We start from the raw sequence: 24,507 nt of genomic DNA, 5'->3' as shown, positions 1-24,507 counted from the left end.
CTATAGACAATATGGAAGGGTGTGGCCGATTTCTTAATGCCCAGTGTACAGCAATGAAAGAGTGAAAAACCCAAAGGTGGGGGCTAGTGCAGCTGTGAGGGTATAACTATGCATCTCCCTCAGTGATAAGTGTTCTTGTGCCCAAGGAGAGTGCTGACGACTGGCCAGAATCCAATGCTCCTGTGTCTCCTTCACGACTGAGTCTAGATGTAAAGACTCTGGGTTCTTTTTAATTTTTAATTCCTTTTACTTTCTGAAACCTATTTGTGATATATTTGTATTGTCCATATTTGTACTACCTTTTTCTGTAATCAATAACCTTGGAAATATTTTTCGGATTAAACATTCTTAATCCAGTGTATTCTCCGTGTTCTTGTCGAATTCACGAGCCTGTGAGGTCAAAGCTACGTACCTATATGTAAGTGAGTGTGCATATTGAGATTTAAGGGGAGAACCTAACGACTCCCGTTAACTTCGTTGGTGGTGGCAGAACAGTGTTAGAGTAACCGCACGTGCTGAGGTAACCATAAGTCACAGTTGGCGATTATCAGATTGAGGTATCTGGAGAATCGGCCGGCTGGTCGTGACAAATTGGTGGCAAGCGGTGGGATGATGATAATTGTTGTTTTTATCACAAGAACTTAAGTGAATTAATGGTGTGTGATTCTTGAGAGAAACTACATCATAAATTCACCGGAGAATTACGCTCAAGGTTTAGATTTTAAACGGACATACATAGCAAATAGTTTCTGTCCCCCCCCCCTCTCTTGTTTTTCTTTTCTATTTTATTTGGCAATTAGTTTGAGGTCCAGAATGACCACAGAGTACCTGCAACAGAAAAGAGATGACCTTGTGGCCATGTGTATGGAGAGAAACATTGCCTGGAAGGGCCAGAACAAGGATCAACTGGCCCAATTACTCCAAGTGGCGGATCAGAATCTTGTTGCTGAAGGTGGCCAGACAATGGACAACCCTGCTGCAGAGGCGCAGTCTGTACTGGACCTTACAACAGATGCACAGCGGGGGTCGGACACCTCTGCTGGGTCAAGTGAGTCTGCACTAGAGAGTTTCCTTCAAACTGCTGCCAGGCATATGAAGGACAGGGACTCTGCTGCCACAACTCTGCAGCTGATGCAGCAGTTCCAAACGTCTGCGGACAGGGAAGCTGCTGGACGCCGAGCTGACCAGGAAGCAGAAGCTGCCGAGCGGAAGGCAGTCCGAGAGGCTGAGGCTGCAGAGCGCCAGGCTGCAGCTGAGGAGCGCCAGGCTGAGCGCGTGTTCCAGCTGGAGATGGCCAGACTCCGCGGACAGAATGCTACCTGTGAACCGGGTAGGAAAAAGCCCCGGCACAATCAATTTCCTGTATTGGAGAAGGATGGTGACCTCGATACGTTCCTGAGGGGGTTTGAAAAGACTTGCCGACAGTTTGCACTGGACCACAGTGAATGGGCGAGTTATTTAACCCCTGGGCTAAGAGGAAAAGCTTTGGAGGCGTTTGCAGATCTCCCCCAGGAACTGGATGGTGATTATGCTGCGATTAAAAAAGCCTTGTTACAGCGTTTCAACATCACCCCTGAGGCTTATCGACAAAAGTTCAGAGACTCAAAGCGCAGTCCCTCTGATACCTATGCGGGACTGTTAGCGCAATTGTCAACCCTGTTGCATCAGTGGGTTGATGGATTGCAGGTGACGGACTTTGACAAACTAAAGGACCTTATTCTCCAGGAACAGTTCCTCACACTGTGTCCAGCGGAGGTCAAAGAGTGGGTCCTGGATCGGGATCCCAAAATGTCTCAGGAGGCTGCCAGCCTGGCAGACAAGTACACCAGCACTCGGGCTTCTGTGGTGAAGAAGAGCTGGGGGATGCCAGGACAAGCAGCATGGAGAGAGAGACGACCTGGAGGATCACCCCCGCGGTACCCTGCAAAGCCAGCTGTTGCTGCACCTTTTGGGGGGGCGGGGGGAAAACCTGTTTTGGCAACTGGCCGCAGGTGTTTTACATGCAATGAGCTGGGGCACATCAGTGTTGATTGCCCCAAGAAGAAAAGATCAACACCCTCTCCTGTGAGTGGCCCGGCAGGGAAACCTGTGCCAGCCATCCTGTGTGTGGAAGGGCCCCAAGGACACCACTGGGACAATCTACAAGCGGTCCAGGTAGGACACCAAGTTGCACTTGGGCTATTAGACTCTGGCTCAGACCTGACTCTCATCCACCCAGCCTTAGTGGGTCCCGAGGATATTATTCCAGGGAAGACAATTACAGTGCGGGGAGTGGGTGGGGTGCACCCAGAGGTGCCTATGGCTCGTGTGTATCTGGACTGGGGAGTTGGGAGAGGTATCCGGGATGTTGGGGTGCTGGACAATTTACCTGCTACAGTACTGTTGGGGTGTGATTTGGGGAAAATGCAAACGAAATATGTAACTGAGAATTATGTTGTAAATGATGCAAAGGTACAATCTAACCCAGTTTTTCCCCAGGTGACCCCTGCTGACCGACCCAGCAACAGTACAAATGAATGTGATTGTATCAGTGATGTACAAAGTGCTGTTCTAGCAGATAACCCTTTGCAGTTCCACAGGCCAGAGTCTGGTCAGTCAGAAATGGGTCTAACAGTGTACCCTAATGAAAAACTGTGTAATGTACTGTTAGCAGATGATATTGCAAATGTACCATCATCAGGGTTTGGAGTGAATACTGTAGGTAACGATGCCATCCCTGTATTAGCAGTAATGACCAGGACAGCCACAGCCCAGAGTAACTGTGAGGTAACCCCTGCACCTGGGGAGAGTGTGTCACTAGAGATTCATCCCCCTCAGCCCCCCTTCTCCTCTCCTGCTGAAGCTGTCAGCACAGAGTCTGGGATAGGGGAGGACAGAAATCACATTTTGTCTCCTCACCCTGATCAACTAATGAGAAGTGCTGCTTTCAAAGCAGAACAGCAGACAGACCCCAGTTTGGAACCTCTGCGGGGTAGAATCAGCGATGCAGGTCTGGAGGATAAATCAGAGAGAATTTTTATGGAAAATGGACTCTTATATAGAGAATGGGTCACAGCTGAGGGTGCTGAAAGGCAGCTTGTAATCCCTCAGATCTACAGAACTGAGCTCCTGAAAATAGCACACGAGATCCCCTTAGCAGGACATTTGGGGGTGAAACGAACCAGAGACCGGTTGAAACATAAGTTCTACTGGCCTGGCATGGGAAAGGAGGCAGACGATTACTGTCGCTCATGCCATGCGTGCCAGATAGTTGGGAAGTCCGGTGATGTGGGGCGCGCTCCTCTCATTTCCCTTCCCATCATATCTGAGCCCTTTGAGAGGGTTGCGGTTGATATTGTGGGGCCCCTAGCCATCCCCAGCAGCTCAGGAAAACAGTACATTCTGACTGTAGTGGATTATGCTACAAGGTACCCAGAAGCTGTAGCGCTTTCATCCATTCGCACAGACAAGGTAGCAGATGCGCTTATCACCATTTTTTCTTGGGTGGGGTTTCCCAAGGAGATGTTAACTGATCAGGGTACCCAGTTCATGTCCCGCCTCATGCAGAGTCTCTGTCAGAGGATGCAGGTGAATCATCTGATTACATCCCCATACCATCCGGCTACCAATGGGTTGGTCGAACGTTTTAATAGCACCCTGAAACAAATGTTGAGGACTTTTGTGGAGTCCCAGGGAAGAGACTGGGAGAGGTTCCTGCCGCACCTCCTCTTTGCATACCGCGAGGTGCCGCAGGAGTCCACTGGATTCTCACCCTTTGAACTCCTATATGGGCGTCGCGTGCGAGGCCCTCTAGATTTGATCAGGGAAGAATGGGAAGGTAAGCTGGTCACTCCTGAACAGTCTGTGGTACACTATGTAGTACAGTTCAGGGAGAAGATGCAGTCTTTAATGGGAATGGCACAGAGCAAACTGAAGGCTGCACAAGCAAAACAAAAACTCTGGTATGACCGCAGCGCTAGGGAACGCATATTTGAGGTGGGGGATAAGGTCCTAGTTCTGATCCCTATGAGGCAGAACAAGCTACAGGCTGCCTGGGAAGGCCCCTACACCATAGTGCAGCGCATCCAGGATGTTAATTATGTAGTAGAAAAGGGGGATGGACGTAAGAGACAGAAGATGTACCACATCAATATGCTCAAAAAGTACCATGACAGAGGGACATGTGTGTTAGCTGTGTGTAGCTTGCCTGAGAGTGATCAGGAACCCGACCCCTTACTAGATCTGGCAGCTGCTGCAAAAGAGGGGGGGTCACTTGCAGATGCCCACTACAGCACTGAGCTGTCTGAGATGCAGCTAGAACAGCTAGCTAACACCGTACAGCCCTTTCAGTCCCATTTCACAGGAAAGCCAGGAAAGACACACTTGGTTACACATCACGTAAACACAGGTAATCAGACCCCCCTCAGACAGCCAGCATATCGTACTTCCCAAGAAGTGCTGGAGGCAATGAAAAGGGAAATTGATGAGATGCTGCAGCTAGGGGTGATACAAAGGTCTCACAGTTCATGGGCTGCCCCAGTGGTACTGGTCCCAAAAAAATGTGGAGGTACAAGATTTTGTGTGGACTACAGGAGGTTAAATGATGCCACTGTATTTGATGCCTATCCCATGCCCAGGATAGATGAACTACTAGATAAGCTTGCCCCGGCACGTTACATCACTATCATGGATCTCAGTAGGGGGTACTGGCAGATCCCACTGTCACCCGAGGCCCGTGAGCGGTCCGCATTCATCACCCCATTTGGGCTGTTCGAATTTCTGGTCATGCCCTTTGGGATGAAGAATGCCCCTGCGTCCTTTCAGCGCCTGGTTAATGACCTGCTGGAAGGCCAGGAGGGATATGCAGTTGCCTACCTGGATGACATCGCAGTGTTCAGCCAGACCTGGGAGGAACACCTGATCCATCTGAATAGTGTGTTAGGCCGAATCACTGGGGCAGGTTTGACGATCAAACCCGAGAAGTGCCAGCTTGGCATGGGAGAGGTACAATATCTAGGGCACCGTGTAGGGGGAGGTACTCTCCGCCCAGAACCAGACAATGTGGAGGCTATTGCTGCATGGCCTACCCCTAAGACTAAAAAACAGGTGATGTCCTTTCTAGGAACTGCAGGGTACTACCGAAAATTTGTACCCCACTACAGCACCCTAGCCAAGCCCTTAACAAACTTGACAAAAAAGAAGTTGCCACAGGTGGTCAATTGGACTGAGGACTGTGAGAGGGCCTTTCTAGCCCTAAAGTCTGCTTTAGCTCAGTCCCCTGTGCTGCAGGCCCCAGATTTCAAAAAGAGGTTCATTGTACAGACTGATGCCTCTAATTATGGTTTAGGTGCTGTGCTCAGTCAGGTCAATGAGCAAGGGGAAGAGCATCCTGTCATTTTCCTAAGTAAAAAACTGCTGCCCCGTGAAGTGGCCTATGCCACCATTGAAAAAGAGTGTTTGGCGATTGTATGGTCTCTCCAAAAACTGCAGCCATATCTGTATGGGAGAGACTTTACCATAATAAAGACCACAACCCACTCGTATGGCTTAATAGAGTCTCTGGGGATAATGGTAAACTTCTCCGATGGAGCCTTACCCTGCAACAATACACCTTCACCATCCAGCACAGAAAGGGTGCAGAGCACAGCAATGCTGATGGACTCTCCCGGCAGAGTGAAGAGGCAGACAGTGGTACACAGGTAAGGCTGTGACGTGTGTCTCAGTCCCTCCTGTGCCCATCTTCAGGGGGAGGTGTGGCGTTTATCTCAAGAATAATCGCCAGGAATGATGTCATGTAAATGTATATATATATAAATGTGTGTATCAACATGGTTTCTAGGCAGTGTCCTGTATTTGACCTGTAGGAATACAAAGCTTGGAGGAGATTTGTCTTCCTGGAACCAGGCATCTAGATAACCATCTCTTCTCTCAACAGGCCATAAAGTTTGGGGAGAGATACATCCTTAATGCAGATGGTCAGACCTGGTCAAGCCAAGTCATGGGATATAAAATCCTTTAGAAGGGAGATGACAAGAATGTAGGGTATGTTACCTGATTATTGGTTTCTAAAGACCCCTTCACACTGTTTCAAGACCCCCTACTTCCTATAGACAATATGGAAGGGTGTGGCCGATTTCTTAATGCCCAGTGTACAGCAATGAAAGAGTGAAAAACCCAAAGGTGGGGGCTAGTGCAGCTGTGAGGGTATAACTATGCATCTCCCTCAGTGATAAGTGTTCTTGTGCCCAAGGAGAGTGCTGACGACTGGCCAGAATCCAATGCTCCTGTGTCTCCTTCACGACTGAGTCTAGATGTAAAGACTCTGGGTTCTTTTTAATTTTTAATTCCTTTTACTTTCTGAAACCTATTTGTGATATATTTGTATTGTCCATATTTGTACTACCTTTTTCTGTAATCAATAACCTTGGAAATATTTTTCGGATTAAACATTCTTAATCCAGTGTATTCTCCGTGTTCTTGTCGAATTCACGAGCCTGTGAGGTCAAAGCTACGTACCTATATGTAAGTGAGTGTGCATATTGAGATTTAAGGGGAGAACCTAACGACTCCCGTTAACTTCGTTGGTGGTGGCAGAACAGTGTTAGAGTAACCGCACGTGCTGAGGTAACCATAAGTCACAGTTGGCGATTCTCAGATTGAGGTATCTGGAGAATCGGCCGGCTGGTCGTGACAGGAGGGTGGGAGTTAGGGCTGGCTGGGCTGTGTAGTGTAGTGTAGTGTAGTGCAGAGTAGTGTTGTGCTGTGCTGTGCTGCGCTGTGCTGCTGTTGTCCACTACTTCAAAGTCCATATGGGCTGGCTGTGTTGTGCTGTGCTGCTGTTGTTAATAGGGGCTGTGTCCACTACTTCAAAGTCCATAGGGGCTGGCTGGACTGTGTTGTGCAGTCAGTTCTCCATAGGGGCTGTGTCCACTCCAAAGTCCTGAGCAGTGTCCCAGTCCTAAAGGGGTGCTGTAGTGTTGTCCAGGGGGTGCTCTGTCCATCAGGGGTGCTCCCCCCAAGTGCTAAAAAAATTATATTTTTTGTGTGTTTGTGAATTGTGTGCGCAGTAGCCGCACGTGCATCAACAAAGTAGTGCCAAGCATGCGCCTGTGTCATAAGTAAAGGGCCGGCTGGCTTGACCGTTAAAGGGTGCTGTAACCCCCAAAGTACACTCCAAACAAAATAAAAAAATATTTTCTGTGTTTGTGAATTGTGTGCGCAGTAGCCGCACATGCATCAACAAAGTAGTGCCAAGCGTGCGCCTGTGTCATAAGTAAAGGGCCGGCTGGCTTGACCGTTAAAGGGTGCTGTAACCCCCAAAGTACACTCCAGTCCAAACCAAATAAAAATATTTTCTGTGTTTGTGAATTGTGTGCGCAGTAGCCGCACGTGCATCAACAAAGTAGTGCCAAGCGTGCGCCTGTGTCATAAGTAAAGGGCCGGCTGGCTTGACCATTAAAGGGTGCTGTAACCCCCAAAGTACACTCCAAACCAAAAAAAATATTTTCTGTGTGTGTGAATTGTGTGCGCAGTAGCTGCACGTGCATCAACAAAGTAGTGCCAAGCGTGCGCCTGTGTCATAAGTAAAGGGCCGGCTGGCTTGACCGTTAAAGGGTGCTGTAACCCCCAAAGTACACTCCAAACCAAAAAAAAAATAATTTTCTGTGTTTATGAATTGTGTGCGCAGTAGCCGCACGTGCATCAACAAAGTAGTGCCAAGCGTGCGCCTGTGTCATAAGTAAAGGGCCGGCTGGCTTGACCGTTAAAGGGTGCTGTAACCCCCAAAGTACACTCCAGTCCAAACCAAAAAAAAAAATATTTTCTGTGTTTGTGACTTGTGTGCACTGTGGCTGCACGTGCATCAACAAAGGAGCAGCGCCAAGCGTGCGCCTGTGTCCCATAAGTAAAGAGCCGGCTGGCTCATTTCTTAAAGGGTGGTGTAACCCACAAAGTGCACTACTCTCCAGCAAAAATAAAAAAATATTTTCTGTGTTTGTGTGCGCTTTAGCAGCACGTATATATCAATATAACATAAATGGAGGACCAAACTTTCTCAGATAAAAATAAAATAGGGAAAGATCAAGAACCACTTCCTCCTAGTGCTGTTGCTGCTGCTGGGAGTTGTTCATCATCCCAGAGAGGAAGTAGGAACATCACTACTTTTACTAAACAATTGACCCTCCAACAGTCCCTAGCGATGAGGATGAAGTACGACAGCAGTCATCCTGAAGCAAAACGTATAACTGAGGTCTTGACTGCTATGTTGGTGTTAGACGTGGGTCCGGTATCCGCCATTAGTGCAGTGGGATTTAGACAATTGATGGAGGTAGTGTGTCCCCGGTTCCAAATCCCGTCTAGATTCCACCTGCATCCTCAAAGCAGCAGCGACAAGCGTGCGTCTGTCTGTTAAAGGGTGGTGACACCCTCAAAGTGTGCTACACAAACAATAAAAATATTCTTCTTCTTTTTTCTGTCTTTGTGAAATGTGTGGGCTGTAGCCACACCTGCATCCTTAAAGCAGCAGCGACAAGCGTGCGTCTGTCTGTTAAAGGGTGGTGTAACCCTCAAAGTGCGCTCCACAAACAATAAAAATATTCTTTTTTTTCTGTCTTTGTGAATTGTGTGGGCTGTAGCCGCACTTGCATCCTCAAAGCAGCAGCGACAAGCGTGCGTCTGTCTGTTAAAGGGTGGTGTAACCCTCAAAGTGCTCCAAAAAATAAAAAACTAATTTTTTTATGTGTTTGTGACTTGTGTGCGATGTAGCCGCACGTGCATCAACATAGTAGCAGCGCCAAGCGTGCGCCTGTGTCATAAGTCAAGGGCTGGTTTGGACATCTGGTGCAGACTGAAGGACGTGCCAACAATTTCTGACAAGTCTACTGTCACTGCATATGATACTGTCCTCAAAGCAGCAGCGACAAGCGTGCGTCTGTCTGTTAAAGGGTGGTGACACCCTCAAAGTGTGCTACACAAACAATAAAAATATTCTTCTTTTTTTTTCTGTCTTTGTGAATTGTGTGGGCTGTAGCCGCACTTGCATCCTCAAAGCAGCAGCGACAAGCGTGCGTCTGTCTGTTAAAGGATTACATCGGTGACAGCATCCAAGTAGGCATGTCAGACAGTCCGTACCTGTACTGGCAGGAAAAAGAAGCAATTTGGAGGTCCCTGTACAAACTGGCTCTATTTTACCTGAGTTGCCCCCCCTCCAGTGTGTACTCCGAAAGAGTGTTTAGTGCAGCCGGGAACCTTGTCAGCGAAAGGCGTAGGAGGTTGCTTCCACAAAATGTGGAGAAGATGATGTTCATAAAATGAATTATCAACTCTTCCAGGGAGACCAGCCTCCAGAACGTACAGAGGGACCTGTGGTTGTGGATTCCAGCGGGGACGAATTAATACTCTGTGAGGATGAGAATGTACACAACACAGAAGAGGGTGAGGAATCGGTGGATGAGGAGGATGAGGACGACATCTTGCCTCCGTAGAGCCAGTTTGTGCAGGGACAGATTAATTGCCAGCTTGTTTTGTGGGGGCCCAAACGAACCAATCATTTCAGCCACAGTCGTGTGGCAGACCCTGGCGCTGAAATGTTTGGTTTGTTAAAGTGTGCATGTCCTGTTTATACAACATAAGGGTGGGTGGGAGGGCCCAAGGACAATTCCATCTTGCACCTCTTTTTTTTCTTTGCATTATGTATAGTTTGGGGCCTAGTTTTTCAAACTGCCATCCTGTCTGCCACTGCAGTGTCACTCCTAGATGGACCACGTGTTTGTGCCGCCCACTCGTATCTCTTAGCATAGTCATCCAGCTACCTCGGTGCAACCTTTTGGACATAAAAACACTATTGTGAGGTGTGAGGTGTTCAGAATAGACTGGAAATGAGTGGAAATTAAGGTTATTGAGGTTAATAATAGCATAGGAGCAGAAAAACCCACAAATTCTGTGATTTTAGCTGTTTTTATGCTTTTTTTCAAAAAAATACAGATCCAAAACACAAAACCCAGAACCCAAAACACAGAAGGGTGGTTTTGGCAAAACCAATCCAGATCCAAAACACGAAGAAAGATCCAGATCCAAAACCAAAACACGAAAAGTGGCCGATGCACACCCCTAATATATATATATATATATATACATAAGCACACATGTATTTTTGTGATGTTTTTAAACTGCAATTGCAAAATGTGTTTATACAGTGAATTTAATTCTCATACAGGAAGGAGGCTTCCAGCTGTGCTGTCGGAGCCTCCCTGTTTATTCTGCCTGTTTTGGGTTGAATATGGGCTTTGTATAGGGTTCCAAATGCTAATAAGTTAGTGTTTGTGTTAAACACTGTCTGCCTGTGTTTGAGGAAGGCTGACTATGTACCTTTTTTAAAAAAAATAGTGCTGTGAGATTTTATTTCTAAGATGGAGTCTTGTCGCCCTTTACAAGATAGCATTGCGCAGATTCCAATTGCAAACAGATTCTGTCTTCGCCAATTATCCGGTTTTGACAGTCTGTCTGTTAAAGGGTGGTGTAACCCTCAAAGTGCGCTCCACAAAAAATAAAAAATTCTTTTTTTTCCTGTCTTTGTGAATTGTGTGGGCTGTAGCCGCACCTGCATCCTCAAAGCAGCAGCGACAAGCGTGCGTCTGTCTGTTAAAGGGTGGTGTAACCCTCAAAGTGCTCCAAAAAATAAAAAACTAATTTTTTTATGTGTTTGTGACTTGTGTGCGATGTAGCCGCACGTGCATCAACATAGTAGCAGCGCCAAGCGTGCGCCTGTGTCATAAGTCAAGGGCTGGTTTGGACATCTGGTGCAGACTGAAGGACGTGCCAACAATTTCTGACAAGTCTACTGTCACTGCATATGATACTGTCCTCAAAGCAGCAGCGACAAGCGTGCGTCTGTCTGTTAAAGGGTGGTGACACCCTCAAAGTGTGCTACACAAACAATAAAAATATTCTTCTTTTTTTTTCTGTCTTTGTGAATTGTGTGGGCTGTAGCCGCACTTGCATCCTCAAAGCAGCAGCGACAAGCGTGCGTCTGTCTGTTAAAGGATTACATCGGTGACAGCATCCAAGTAGGCATGTCAGACAGTCCGTACCTGTACTGGCAGGAAAAAGAAGCAATTTGGAGGTCCCTGTACAAACTGGCTCTATTTTACCTGAGTTGCCCCCCCTCCAGTGTGTACTCCGAAAGAGTGTTTAGTGCAGCCGGGAACCTTGTCAGCGAAAGGCGTAGGAGGTTGCTTCCACAAAATGTGGAGAAGATGATGTTCATAAAATGAATTATCAACTCTTCCAGGGAGACCAGCCTCCAGAACGTACAGAGGGACCTGTGGTTGTGGATTCCAGCGGGGACGAATTAATACTCTGTGAGGATGAGAATGTACACAACACAGAAGAGGGTGAGGAATCGGTGGATGAGGAGGATGAGGACGACATCTTGCCTCCGTAGAGCCAGTTTGTGCAGGGACAGATTAATTGCCAGCTTGTTTTGTGGGGGCCCAAACGAACCAATCATTTCAGCCACAGTCGTGTGGCAGACCCTGGCGCTGAAATGTTTGGTTTGTTAAAGTGTGCATGTCCTGTTTATACAACATAAGGGTGGGTGGGAGGGCCCAAGGACAATTCCATCTTGCACCTCTTTTTTTTCTTTGCATTATGTATAGTTTGGGGCCTAGTTTTTCAAACTGCCATCCTGTCTGCCACTGCAGTGTCACTCCTAGATGGACCACGTGTTTGTGCCGCCCACTCGTATCTCTTAGCATAGTCATCCAGCTACCTCGGTGCAACCTTTTGGACATAAAAACACTATTGTGAGGTGTGAGGTGTTCAGAATAGACTGGAAATGAGTGGAAATTAAGGTTATTGAGGTTAATAATAGCATAGGAGCAGAAAAACCCACAAATTCTGTGATTTTAGCTGTTTTTATGCTTTTTTTCAAAAAAATACAGATCCAAAACACAAAACCCAGAACCCAAAACACAGAAGGGTGGTTTTGGCAAAACCAATCCAGATCCAAAACACGAAGAAAGATCCAGATCCAAAACCAAAACACGAAAAGTGGCCGATGCACACCCCTAATATATATATATATATATATACATAAGCACACATGTATTTTTGTGATGTTTTTAAACTGCAATTGCAAAATGTGTTTATACAGTGAATTTAATTCTCATACAGGAAGGAGGCTTCCAGCTGTGCTGTCGGAGCCTCCCTGTTTATTCTGCCTGTTTTGGGTTGAATATGGGCTTTGTATAGGGTTCCAAATGCTAATAAGTTAGTGTTTGTGTTAAACACTGTCTGCCTGTGTTTGAGGAAGGCTGACTATGTACCTTTTTTAAAAAAAATAGTGCTGTGAGATTTTATTTCTAAGATGGAGTCTTGTCGCCCTTTACAAGATAGCATTGCGCAGATTCCAATTGCAAACAGATTCTGTCTTCGCCAATTATCCGGTTTTGACAGTCTGTCTGTTAAAGGGTGGTGTAACCCTCAAAGTGCGCTCCACAAAAAATAAAAAATTCTTTTTTTTCCTGTCTTTGTGAATTGTGTGGGCTGTAGCCGCACCTGCATCCTCAAAGCAGCAGCGACAAGCGTGCGTCTGTCTGTTAAAGGATTACATCGGTGACAGCATCCAAGTACGCATGTCAGACAGTCCGTACATGTACTGGCAGGAAAAAGAGGCAATTTGGAGGCCCCTGTACAAACTGGCTCTATTTTACCTGAGTTGCCCCCCCTCCAGTGTGTACTCCGAAAGAGTGTTTAGTGCAGCCGGGAACCTTGTCAGCAAAAGGCGTAGGAGGTTGCTTCCACAAAATGTGGAGAAGATGATGTTCATAAAAATGAATTATCAACTCTTCCAGGGAGACCAGCCTCCAGAACGTACAGAGGGACCTGTGGTGGTGGATTCCAGTGGGGACAAATTAATACTCTGTGAGGATGAGGATGTGCACAACACTGAAGAGGGTGAGGAATCGGTGGATGAGGAGGATGAAGACGACATCTTGCCTCCGTAGAGCCAGTTTGTGCAGGGCCAGATTAATTGCCAGCTTGTTTTGTGGGGTCCAAACGAACCAATCATTTCAGCCACAGTCGTGTGGCAGACCCTGGCGTGGAAATGATTGGTTTGTTAAAGTGTGCATGTCCTGTTTATACAACATAAGGGTGGGTGGGAGGGCCCAAGGACAATTCCATCTTGCATCTCTTTTTTTTCTTTGCATTATGTACTGTTTGGGGCCTAGTTTTTCAAACTGCCATCCTGTCTGCCACTGCAGTGTCACTCCTAGATGGGCCACGTGTTTGTACCGCCCACTCGTGTCGCTTAGCATAGTCATCCAGCTACCTCGGTGCAACCTTTTGGACATAAAAACACTATTGTGAGGTGTGAGGTGTTCAGAATAGACTGGAAATGAGTGGAAATTAAGGTTTTTGAGGTTAATAATACCATAGGAGCAGGAAAATCAACACATTCTGCGATTTAGCTGTTTTTATGCTTTTTTAAAAAAAAATACAGATCCAAAACACAAAATCCAGAACCCAAAACACCGAAGGGTGGTTTTGGCAAAACCAATCCAGATCCAAAACACGAAGAAAGATCCAGATCCAAAACCAAAACACGAAAAGTGGCCGGTGCACACCCCTAATGTGTATGTGTGTATATATATATATATATATATATGTATTATATATATATATATATATATATATACACACAAATGCACGAGGGGCCGGCACTCTCTCTCCAGTTAGATTGCTCTGGTGCACTACTTCGCTTTAAGTCGTCAATGTTTCAGTGTTTGCACACTTTTATCAAGACATACAAACCAACAAAAAGTACATATCTTATAAAGACTTCACCCCGTGCTCCACCACCATGTCACGTCCCATCGGGAGTTCGATGACGTCACATGTGGCGCCCTGACGCCGGCGTCACCGTCATCACAGGGGGTGTGTCCACCCAGTGCATTGAACCATCACCATGGCAACCAAATACACGGCCATAGCATAGACTGTAAAGCATGACAACAAGTATATCAAAAGAACTATCAAAATGCAAAGATACATATAACATCTACTAACTAAAGTGCGTCAGCGGTACAAATGCCAAAGCCCTAAATACTATTATACAGTCGAAGACCAACTATACATAAAAGCACGCATGTGTCTGTATTAGTATCATAAGAAACAAGAAAATTAGTTCATTTCATTCAATCCAAAGGGTTTGAGTGTCCGCAAGTTATGGATCCATCTAGCTTCATGTTGGAGCAAGATCCGACCCCTATCTCCACCCCTACTGCTGGGGGGGATCCAGTCTATCATTTTGCATCGTAAGGTAGCTAAACCATGTTTCAAATCCCGAAAATGTTTGGCCACCGGCTGGTCCACGGGTTTACCATCAAGGGCAGCCCTAATGCTGGAGCGATGAAGCGCCATCCGCTCTTTCAGCTGGCGTGTCGTTTTGCCTATATATAGGAGTCCGCAAGGACACCTAATATAGTACACTACATAGCGACTAGTGCAAGTTAATGCATGCTTTATAGAGAATTTCTGGCCTGAATGAGGATGTACAAAACCATCTACAACCTCAAGGTGGCTGCACGTAATACAGCCTGTACACCTGTAATTACCCGGTCTTTTTGTTAGAAAATGTATTGGTGCTAATTCTTTATGGAGTGATACATCATTATGTGCTATCCAGTCCTTTATGTTCCGGCCCCTCTTATAGGCAGGTATGATTCTAGACCCTTTGAGCATTTTTAAAGCATAATCATCTGCCACAATGGGCCACAATTGCTTAGCTTTTGTAACAATGTCCTTTGATGTATCAGAAAATTCCAGGGACCACAGTATTTGATTTTTAGTGTCCTGGTCTTTACGTTTTGAACTCAAAGCCACTTCTCTAGACACTGTAAGTGCCTTATTCTTGGCTTTCCTTAGTGTTTTAGGGTTGTACCCCCTTGCTAAGAACTTCAAGATCATGTTGTCTATCTGTGTACAGGCATCCTCAGGATCACTACAGATACGTATGATCCTGAGAAACTGCGAATACGGCAGACCCCTGGTGAGGGCAGGTGGATGAAAGCTCTCAGCTCTCAAAAAAGTGTTCTGGTCAGTGGTTTGGAAAAACACTGAAGTATTGATGTTAAGTTGTGCGTCTATTTTAAGCGCCACATCTAGAATATGAGTTGAACTAAAGCTACATTCAATTGTGAACTTGATAGCTGGATCCATACAATTAATCTCCGCCATAGTTTCAATGAATGATTGTTCGGTGCCCCTCCATAAGATGAATATATCATCTATGTATCTGTGGTAAGATGCAATGGAGCCCTGTGTAGCCTCATTGGTGAAAAACAAATCCTTCTCCACCTCACACATAAATAAATTGGCAAAGCTCTGGGCTACACAGGACCCCATTGCACAGCCAGACCTCTGTAAATAAAATTTACTGTCAAACAGGAAATAGTTCCTTGTGAGTGTCAGCTCCAACAATGTCAAAACGAACTTAAGGTCAGGTCCCGAATATGCTGGGTGGCCAGTAAGAATACGTTTCACAGCTTCAAGGCCCCTTTGATGTGGTATAGAGGTATATAGGCTGACTACATCCACTACACACATTAGCTGTTTGGTCGGTAGTGGTGAACATTGTTGCATATGTAAAATAAAGGAAGTAGTGTCTCGCAATACTGTAGATTGTGCCTGTACAATAGGCTGTAGGATAAAATCCAGATATTGTGATACTGCATAGAAAAGGGACTCCCTGGCTGCAATGATTGGCCTACCAGGAGGTTTAACAGCATCCTTATGCAGCTTGGAGATAGTATATAAGATAGGAACCTTAGGCCAGTCATATATCAAACTGTCAAAAATTTTCTTTGAAATAACACCACTTGTAAGGGCTTCTGTCAAGATGTCATCCTGCTCCTTCTTGAAGATGGATGTCGGGTCACCTTTAAGTTGTTGATATACAAGAGGATCTGAAAGTTGGTTGTAAATCTCCTGTTTATAGTCACCTATATCCTGCACGACGATCCCTCCTCCTTTGTCTGCCGAGCGTATCACGATGTCTTTATATGTACTGAGGTTTTTAAGCGCTTTTCTTTCAGCACCCGATAAATTAGAGGTGCCGTTACCATGTGGAATTTTGTAGTCCATCACTGAATTCTCTTCTATGTACTGTTCCATGATGTTATGGAAATATTTGATAGCCGAATTATTAGATATTGGGTCAAATTTAGTTTTTTTTAAATACGCAGGCACTGAGGTTGACAAGAAGTCCTGATCCCCGTAGTGTTCACGGAGTCTCACTTTTCTAGTGAATTTGTATAAATCTACTTTATTTTTAAATGTATGTGACGTGTGCGAGGGCACAAATGACAAACCTGGGATGACGGTGACGCCGGCGTCAGGGCGCCACATGTGACGTCATCGAACTCCCGATGGGAAGTGACATGGTGGTGGAGCATGGGGTGAAGTCTTTATAAGGTATGTACTTTTGTTGGTTTGTATGTCTTGATAAAAGTGTGCAAACACTGAAACGTTGACGACTTAAAGCAAAGTAGTGCTGCGTTCTTTATTTTTATTGGAGTCTCACTGAGTGCCATCCCGTTCCTGCTGTGATTATATATATATATATATATATATATAATTATATATATGTATGTGTGTATATAACTAGATAGATAGATATACATGCACACACATACTGGCACAGTTGGGGGCTGGGGTGACCCCCGGTGGGCCCCACTATTTCAGAGCCCAGGTTGCCAACGCTGCCCACACGCCCGCTGCCCACAAAGTATGCATTTGTGCTAAACAGAGCACAGAATCAGCGGCAGTCGATGATGTCTCTGAAGCGCTTGAAGTTCCTGACTTGTGTGTTTGACTACTGTGCGCATCTTCAATAAATTATACCGTGCAGCAACATCATAGGACGCGGGTGGGTGGAGCCCGAAGAAGGCGGAAGGAACAGGATAGACGCAGGCAGAGCTGGGGACTAAGGAAACATTTAAGACCTGCCTGGCACATACAAATATTCCATTTTCATATTCTTCCTACTCATTGAAATTATTATTGAAATTAGAATTGACGACGCAATGTATAATTTTGGGCTGTTTTGCTATTTAGTGCATGTCAAAACTCTTGATTTGTGATTCCAAGCAGGCAATTGAGAATTCTTATATGCAATTCTGCTGTATTTATTGTTGATATTATTATGTACATCCATTTGGAACAAATGCTGAGAAATATTTATTTGTTATTATACATGTTTAAGGGTCCACTCATCATCACTTAATGGCCCAATACATATAACGGAAATATTTTAGGCAACGGACCATTCATCATCAGGGGTCTGATCGGACCACCTCATATTCAGTCAATTCTGAAAACTTGTGAGAATAAACGCCATCTTCAGATGATGCTTGTTCTCGGAACCCCACTCCTTCCTATGGGAAGGAGTTCTGGAGATGCGAAGAGGGATCCCAGTGGATCCTTCTGCTGCCTCCTCACTGTGTGACCAGCGGCCCTGCGCATGTGTGAGCTCAGGTCACACATGCGCAGAAGCCAGACACGGGGGAGGTAAGTAACGCTGATAGTAAAGTAGCAGTGTTACTTATTGCAGGGACAGCTGCAATAAGAGCAGAGCAGCTGTCCACACACAGGAGCAATGCTGAATTGTTAAGTATCCCCTGCAACGAGGTTGATGCTTAACCATCAGGGGCCGTCCCCCGATGATGAATGGACCCCTATATCTTGACAATATATATTTTTGAAACAAATCGCTTTACTTTATTCAACAACACATCTTAACACTTACATTAGCGCTGAGAATATTTAGGGGCATATTTATCAATTATCGGGCTTTAGACCCGATAATTGTCATTTCTTATCGCCGCTATTTGCGATAATAAGAAATTATTTACCGCCCAAATGACTCTGAAAGGAACCCATCCTCGCAGTGTGTTAGTAGTGAAGTGATCGCATTAACCGTCACTTCACTACTATATCGGGACCCCCTGCACACTACTGAGCTTGCGCGGTGAGGAACCCTCTCCCAGTAATTTGGCAAATTATATCCCATAGGTTACAGCGGCTAATGCCATCTTTAGATGTGGGGAGCGGGGGGGTATGCCACAAATACTATTTGATATATAGGCCCCTTAATATCTGTACTGTGCTTTAAGCTTAGTATCCTCAAGGCCTTTGACTTCTGCTCTGTCTGTGGGCTGCAGCTGCCTGCATCATATTATGATTTTATGGCAATGTCCAATATTAGGTATAACCATATTATAAGCATTCAAGTATTTTAGACCTGTCATTTGCTGGGTCACCAGCTTTCGTGCTCGGGATTACTGGGGTTTTCTCCTACCCTCCCACATCCCTCCCATCCTTTTACTTTTTCTTTTTCTCTCTTTAAGATGTAGTAAAGGGGAAAATGTGGTAAAACCCCCGAAAATGCGGTTTTTACCTCATATGTACTAAGCATTGGAATGCATCGCTTCGTCCCGATGGGTAATACCATCTTCAAGTTGCGTTACCCAATAGAAGTCTATGGGCTTCTATTCGGGATGCTCCCCCTTAGAGGGATGCCAGAGGGACTTCTGGGTATTAAACACGGGAGTACCTCTAGCCGGGGACATTGTAAAGGACAGCTCTTATCGGGAGAGGTGTCCTTTGTGATCTTCTAAGTACAAACCGCAGTAATCAACCACAGTATGTCATACTTGCCTACTTTTGAAAAGTAGTTTGAGGGAGATCATTTACGGAAGTAGCAAACGGCACACGCGGTGTTGGAGGGCGTGGCCAGCACCGCCCAAAAGGCATGTCTAGATCCATCTATTGGTGTATCTATTACCACGCGCCCACACACACACACACACACACACAGTAATAGGACCCCCCACACACACACACACAGTAATAGGACCCCACACACACACACACAGTAATAGGACCCCCACACACACAGTAATAGGACCCCCCACACACACACATACACACACACACACAGTAATAGGACCCCCCCACACACACACACACACACAGTAATAGGACCCCCCACACACACACAATAATAGGACCCCCCCACACAGACTCAAATTAATGGTCCCCCCAGTGGCGTAACTTCATCCCAGGTGCCCGGAGGCAAGATAAATGTTGGTGCCCCCCCCCCCCAAATTAAAATGTACCACCCCCCCAGCACCTATGCCAGCCCCAGCTGCCGCCCCCCTATGCAGTTCCCCCAGTAGTGGTCCCCCTGTGCAGTGCCCTCTGTAGAGGTCCCCCTATGCAGTGACGCCTATGTAGTGCCCCCCAGTAATGGTCCCCCTATGCAGTACCTCCAGTAGTGGTCCCCCTTTGCAGTGCCCCAGTACTAAGGGCCCCTGTAGTGCTCCCAGTAGTAAGCCCCCTGTAGTAAACCCCCAGTAGTAAACTCCCTGTAGTGCCCCAGTAGTAAGCCCCCAGTAATGCCCCCTGTAGAAAGCCCCCAGTAGTAAGCCCCCGTAATGCCCCCTGTAGTAAGCCCCCTGTAGAAAGCCCCCAGTAATGCCCCCTGCAGTAAGCCCCCAGTAATGCCCCCTGTAGTAAGCCCCCTGTAATGCCCCGTGTAGTACACCCCCGTAATGCCCCCTGTAGTGAGCCTCCAGTAATGCCCCCTGTAGTGAGCCCCCAGTAATGCCCCCTGTAGTGAGCCCCCAACAATGCCCCCTGTAGTGAGCCCCCCCCCGCGAGCGCACACACATACAAAAAAAAAAAAATACTTACCTTGAACCTCGCTCCAGTCCTGCTACCTTCCGTCCCCGGCGCCCGCTCCTCGGAACTATGGGAGTGACGTCATGACGTCACTCCCATAGTGCATTGCGGGACCCGGAAGCGGAGCTCACACTGAGCTCCGTTCCTCCGGCTACCGCAGTGGAGAACGAAGGAACCGGGCGCCCGGTCCAGCGCCCGGTAATACACTCAGCGGGCGCCCGGCAAATAGGGGGTGCGACTGCACCCCCGTATTGATGCCGCTGGAGGTGGAGCGCCGATCAGCGGCGCTCCATCTCCATGGTAGTGACCGGAACGGCCCGGGGGACAATGGAGCCAGGTGCCCCCTTAAGGGCTGGAGCCCGGCGGCAAATGACTCCATTGTCTCCGGGAGTTCCGCCACTGGGTCCCCCCACTGACACACACACACACACAGTAATAGGACCCCCCCCCCCACACACACACACACAGTAATAGGACCCCACACACACACACACAGTAATAGGACCCCCCCCCACACACACACACAATATAGGACCCCCCCCCCCACACACACACAGTAATAGGACCCCCCCCCACACACACACACACACAGTAATAGGACCCCCCCACACAGACTCACATTAATGGTCCCCCCACTGACACACACACACACAGTAATAGGACCCCCCCACACAGACTCATGTTAATGGTCCCCCCACTGACACACACACAGTAATAGGACCCCCCACACGGGCTCACATTAATGAGCCCCCCACTGACACACACAGTAATAGGACCCCACCACACAGACTCACATTAATGGTCCCCCCACTGACACACACACACACACACACACACACACACACACACACACACACACACACACACACACACACACACACACACACACACACACAGTAATAGACACCCACACCCACACTCTCTCTCTCTCATCCCCTCACCTGTCCTCTCCTGCAGCACCACTGACATTCATGGTTCTTGCTCAAGCTACAGTGAGCTCTGATCAGTCACACAGCTCCTCAGTCAGTTCAGCGTAGGCTCCTCCCCCAGCTGTCTGTCCTTCGTTATGGCTGGGAAGTCTGGGCTGGCCAGGGAATGCTGGGAGCATCAGTCTCTCCCAGCAGTCAGTGTGTGGTCCATGTGACTGTCAGCTGTGCAGGGGGCGGACCTGGGAGGCATCTCTGGGCTCCATAGCAGACAGACTCCCTGCCCCTGCGTCTTCCTGTATACAAGCCTGAGCCCCATCGCGCATGCGCAGGTAGGATTTCCAGCAGGGCAGTGGGGAAAGCGGGGGATTGCATATACATTGCGGGGTAGCGGGAGTTCCCATCTTAATTCGGGAGGCTCCCGCAGAAATAGGGAGGGTAGGCAAGCATGCAGTATGTACCAGAAGAGAGGCGGGGTGTACTGCATCTCGGATGCGATGCTTAGTACATCCCGCCCATGGGGGCAGATATATTAAGCTTTGGAAAGTGATACATTTTAAAATTATAATCTACCAACCAATCAGATCCTAACTGTCATTTTTCAAACACAGCCTGTAAGATGACAGTTAGGAGCTGAGTGGCTGGTAGTTTATCATTTTCCAATTTATCACTTTCCAGAGTTTAGAACATCTCCCCTTTGGTCTATCCCCCACTTTTTTATTTCTCTCTCCCCCTCACAGGGCCGTAGCTAGGGTAGTGCAGTCGGTGCCATCGCACAGGGCACCACAGGTCAGGGGGCGCTGTTTGGGCCTGTCAAATTTCTGTTTATTATCATTCTTGCTTGTAGCTTCCTCTTATTTCATCCCCAGCATCTCCTGGCCTCCCCTAACTCTTCACTGGCACTTCCCCATGAGGCCAAGGGCCCTTTTTTGGGTGTAAAATGTCCCTTGAAAAATGAGGGGGGCGCCAATGCTCTTTCTGGCACAGGGCACCAAAAAGTCTAGTTACGGCTCTGCCCCCTCATATCTCTCTCTCACCCCCATTTATTTCTCTTATACAGTATTTATTCTTAAAGGGAACCTATTATCGAATTGGTAGTACATTTACATAGACACTTTAAAATGGAAAAAGAGGGCATGCAGGAGGACCAATAAGAAGCCTCAGTGTCAGTAATTATGACTTCTGATTAGTCTACACACTCAGAAAACTCCTCTGAAGTTTCTCAAGGCCTGGCTTTTAGAAGATGTGAGAAGAACCCAGAACCTTTGGAGAATATAAAGGGGAGGGATAAATTAATGCATACAATGTAATGACGGACAGATAAATGATGTAAAATGCAATTTACTTTCGAGAAAGCTATCAAAGTCAGATTTCTACTGCTGCTGAATTTAGCTTTTTTTCTCCCCCTGCTCCACCTACTTTATATTGTGAACTCTTTATATAGTAAGTTCCGGCGATCCTGCAACCTGGCATCTCAGGATCAGTGAAATCCAGCATGTTGGATTTCACTGATTTGCCGTTCACGATCAAAATATGATCGTGATTTGCAAATTGGTGAAATTTACCATGGAGAATTTCACCGATCCTACGAAGGATCGCGGAACATCGATGGCTGGCAGTCTGCATTTCCGCTGGCAGCTTAGTGTTCCATTCCGATTGCAGGATCGCACAACCTATCGGTGGGTGTATGGGGGCCTTTACTTACCTTCCTCTTGAGTTAGCCCAAATAACTATCCCAAACATGATGAGCAATTTGTGGTTTGATTAGCAACCAGCCCAACCAATTGAGAAAGTATGTCATGGTGTTTGGCCATATTCCTAAATGTTGTACACGTTTCCTTACTTTTTACATTTTCTTGTGTTTAAGGCAAAACATGGAATTGGATAATTAGTGACACTGGTTCTACCCCAGATTGTCACCTGCAGGAGAGCAAGTTGAAGATGTGGTTTCAACCCCAACAAGATAGAAGTGAGTCAAATTATGACAGCTCAAGCTGTGACTCACTAGACAGCTGGATCAGAAAAGATGCCAAAAGCCGGCGACCAGCCTTAATCCGGACACGAACTGAGAAAATCCCTACATTCGATGAGTTCTTTGATCATGAATTTTGAAAAATTGATGATTATGTTATTTTGTGCTGAGCCAAGTATTTTTCAGTAATCCACATTATCACTGTATTTGATGTTACGGTAGCTTAATGGTTGCAGGGCTGGGGCCTTCAGTTCAACTGAGACCAAGATCCTATTTATCTATGGGTTTTCTCCAGGTGATCTTTTTTTCTTCCACGTGCCAAATAATAATATTGGAAGACTAATTCACTACTGTATAACTTGGCCCTGATATGTGTTTTAAACTTGCATGTAGTTGATTGCAGACTCCACTCAGACCATTTTTTAAGAAAAAAAAAAATTAATGATCTGACTTTATTTTTTATGCAGCTGGACGTGGCAGGGGTCGACATATCGGGTGGTCGGGCCCCAGATTGTCCAGTGTGTACTGGCTGACCGATATGTCTGCCCACTGGCTGGAGGGGGGTGGGTGTCTGTTGCATCGCTGGGTACACACATCATTCAGCTTTATTCATGTAGTGCTCAGACTCTTCTCTTGTTACTTTTATGTTCAGTGACCTATCTCCTGAGCTGTCATAAAATGCTTCTCCTGGTGATACTGAGAAAAACATGTTTGTAGACATACAGTATGTAATAAAATTAAAATATGTTCTTCTATGAATAAGTTAATTATTCTTTATAATCACTTTATGACATTAGATATGGAGAAAACGGTTTACCAAAGATTATATGAATACCAGTGGCGTATCTATAATGGGTGTATGGTGTGCGGGGCACACAGGCCCCTGGGCCGGGGAGGCCTTCACCGCATACCTTACACCCATATTTTTAATACTTACCACTCCGCCTCCGGTGTCCCACGTCAGAGCCGGTATCAGAAATGTGTTTTGTGCATGCGCAGTAGGGAAAACACAGGGAAAATGGCTGCCATGCCATTTTCCTGGTGATCTGTGCATGTGCTGTAGACTGTAGGCACAGACTAGTACCCAGAGTCTACCGCTGCAGCGCTGCGCTCAGTGCGCTGCTGGCTGCCGGAGAGAAAGGAGAGAACCCAAGACAGAGTCTGCACACGGGCCCCCTCCTCTCTTGAAATGCCCCAATGGATACTTATTACCAAAATATGCTTTTTTTATATGTTGTGCAAAATTAAACATAATTCAACAATGACATTTGTTTTTATTGTATTATTTTTTTTAAAGGATTCCTTCTATTCAATTCTATTTAAATCGACCTTTAGTAAATAAACCCCTGGTGTTTATACATTATTCCATTTATTCGTCTACCACTAGTTGCCGTGATTCGAGGGAGATGCTTCTCTAAGTAAACAGAGAATGACTGGCAAACTTTCAAACTATTCATAGCTGCACAAATTACTTACAGATCAGTTTCTCACCTGCATCAGATTCCAGTCAAACACTGTCCTAAAGATGTTAGTTTCTAACGGACTGTCATGGAAACTACTGTACTTTTTAACTACTAACCTGGTGTGGTTGCATGCAGTGGTGTAAGTTCATCCGAGACGCCCGGAGGCAAGTTATAATTTGGTGACCCCCCCCCTAAAAAATAGAGAAAATATATATGGTACATATCTAGCACATATGCCCAAAAACACTTATATGAAATAGTTTTAAGTGTGGTGAATATATTGTGGGCAATGGAGGAGATGCCCCTTCAGTGCTGGAGCCCGGCGGCAGGCGCCTCCATTGTCTCCCATAGTTCTGCTCCTGGTTGCATGGAATGTGACTGAAGCCAGCTGGGCTTTCACTGACATAGCCAGGGCTCGGTTAAA

General features: G+C 46.5%; 1 protein-coding gene across 2 annotated transcripts in view; it reads left to right on the top strand.

Annotated features, from left to right (window-relative positions):
* Positions 1 to 23,809, top strand: part of CCDC198 (coiled-coil domain containing 198) — a 102,394-nt gene extending 78,585 nt beyond the window's left edge. For both annotated transcript variants that reach the window (XM_088461598.1, XM_088461597.1), the window contains exon 6: positions 22,516 to 23,809. In XM_088461598.1, the coding sequence (XP_088317724.1) occupies positions 22,516 to 22,760 (245 nt within the window). In that variant the 3' untranslated portion in view covers positions 22,761 to 23,809. The remainder of the gene's footprint in view (positions 1 to 22,515) is intronic.
* Positions 23,810 to 24,507: the final 698 nt, after the last annotated feature.

Source organism: Taudactylus pleione, unplaced genomic scaffold (assembly GCF_031769625.1).
Source record: "Taudactylus pleione unplaced genomic scaffold, aTauple2 ptg001075l, whole genome shotgun sequence".
Lineage (NCBI taxonomy): Eukaryota > Metazoa > Chordata > Amphibia > Anura > Myobatrachidae > Taudactylus > Taudactylus pleione.
Note: the sequence above shows the minus strand (reverse complement) of the source record. Positions and strands in the feature narration are given on the sequence as shown.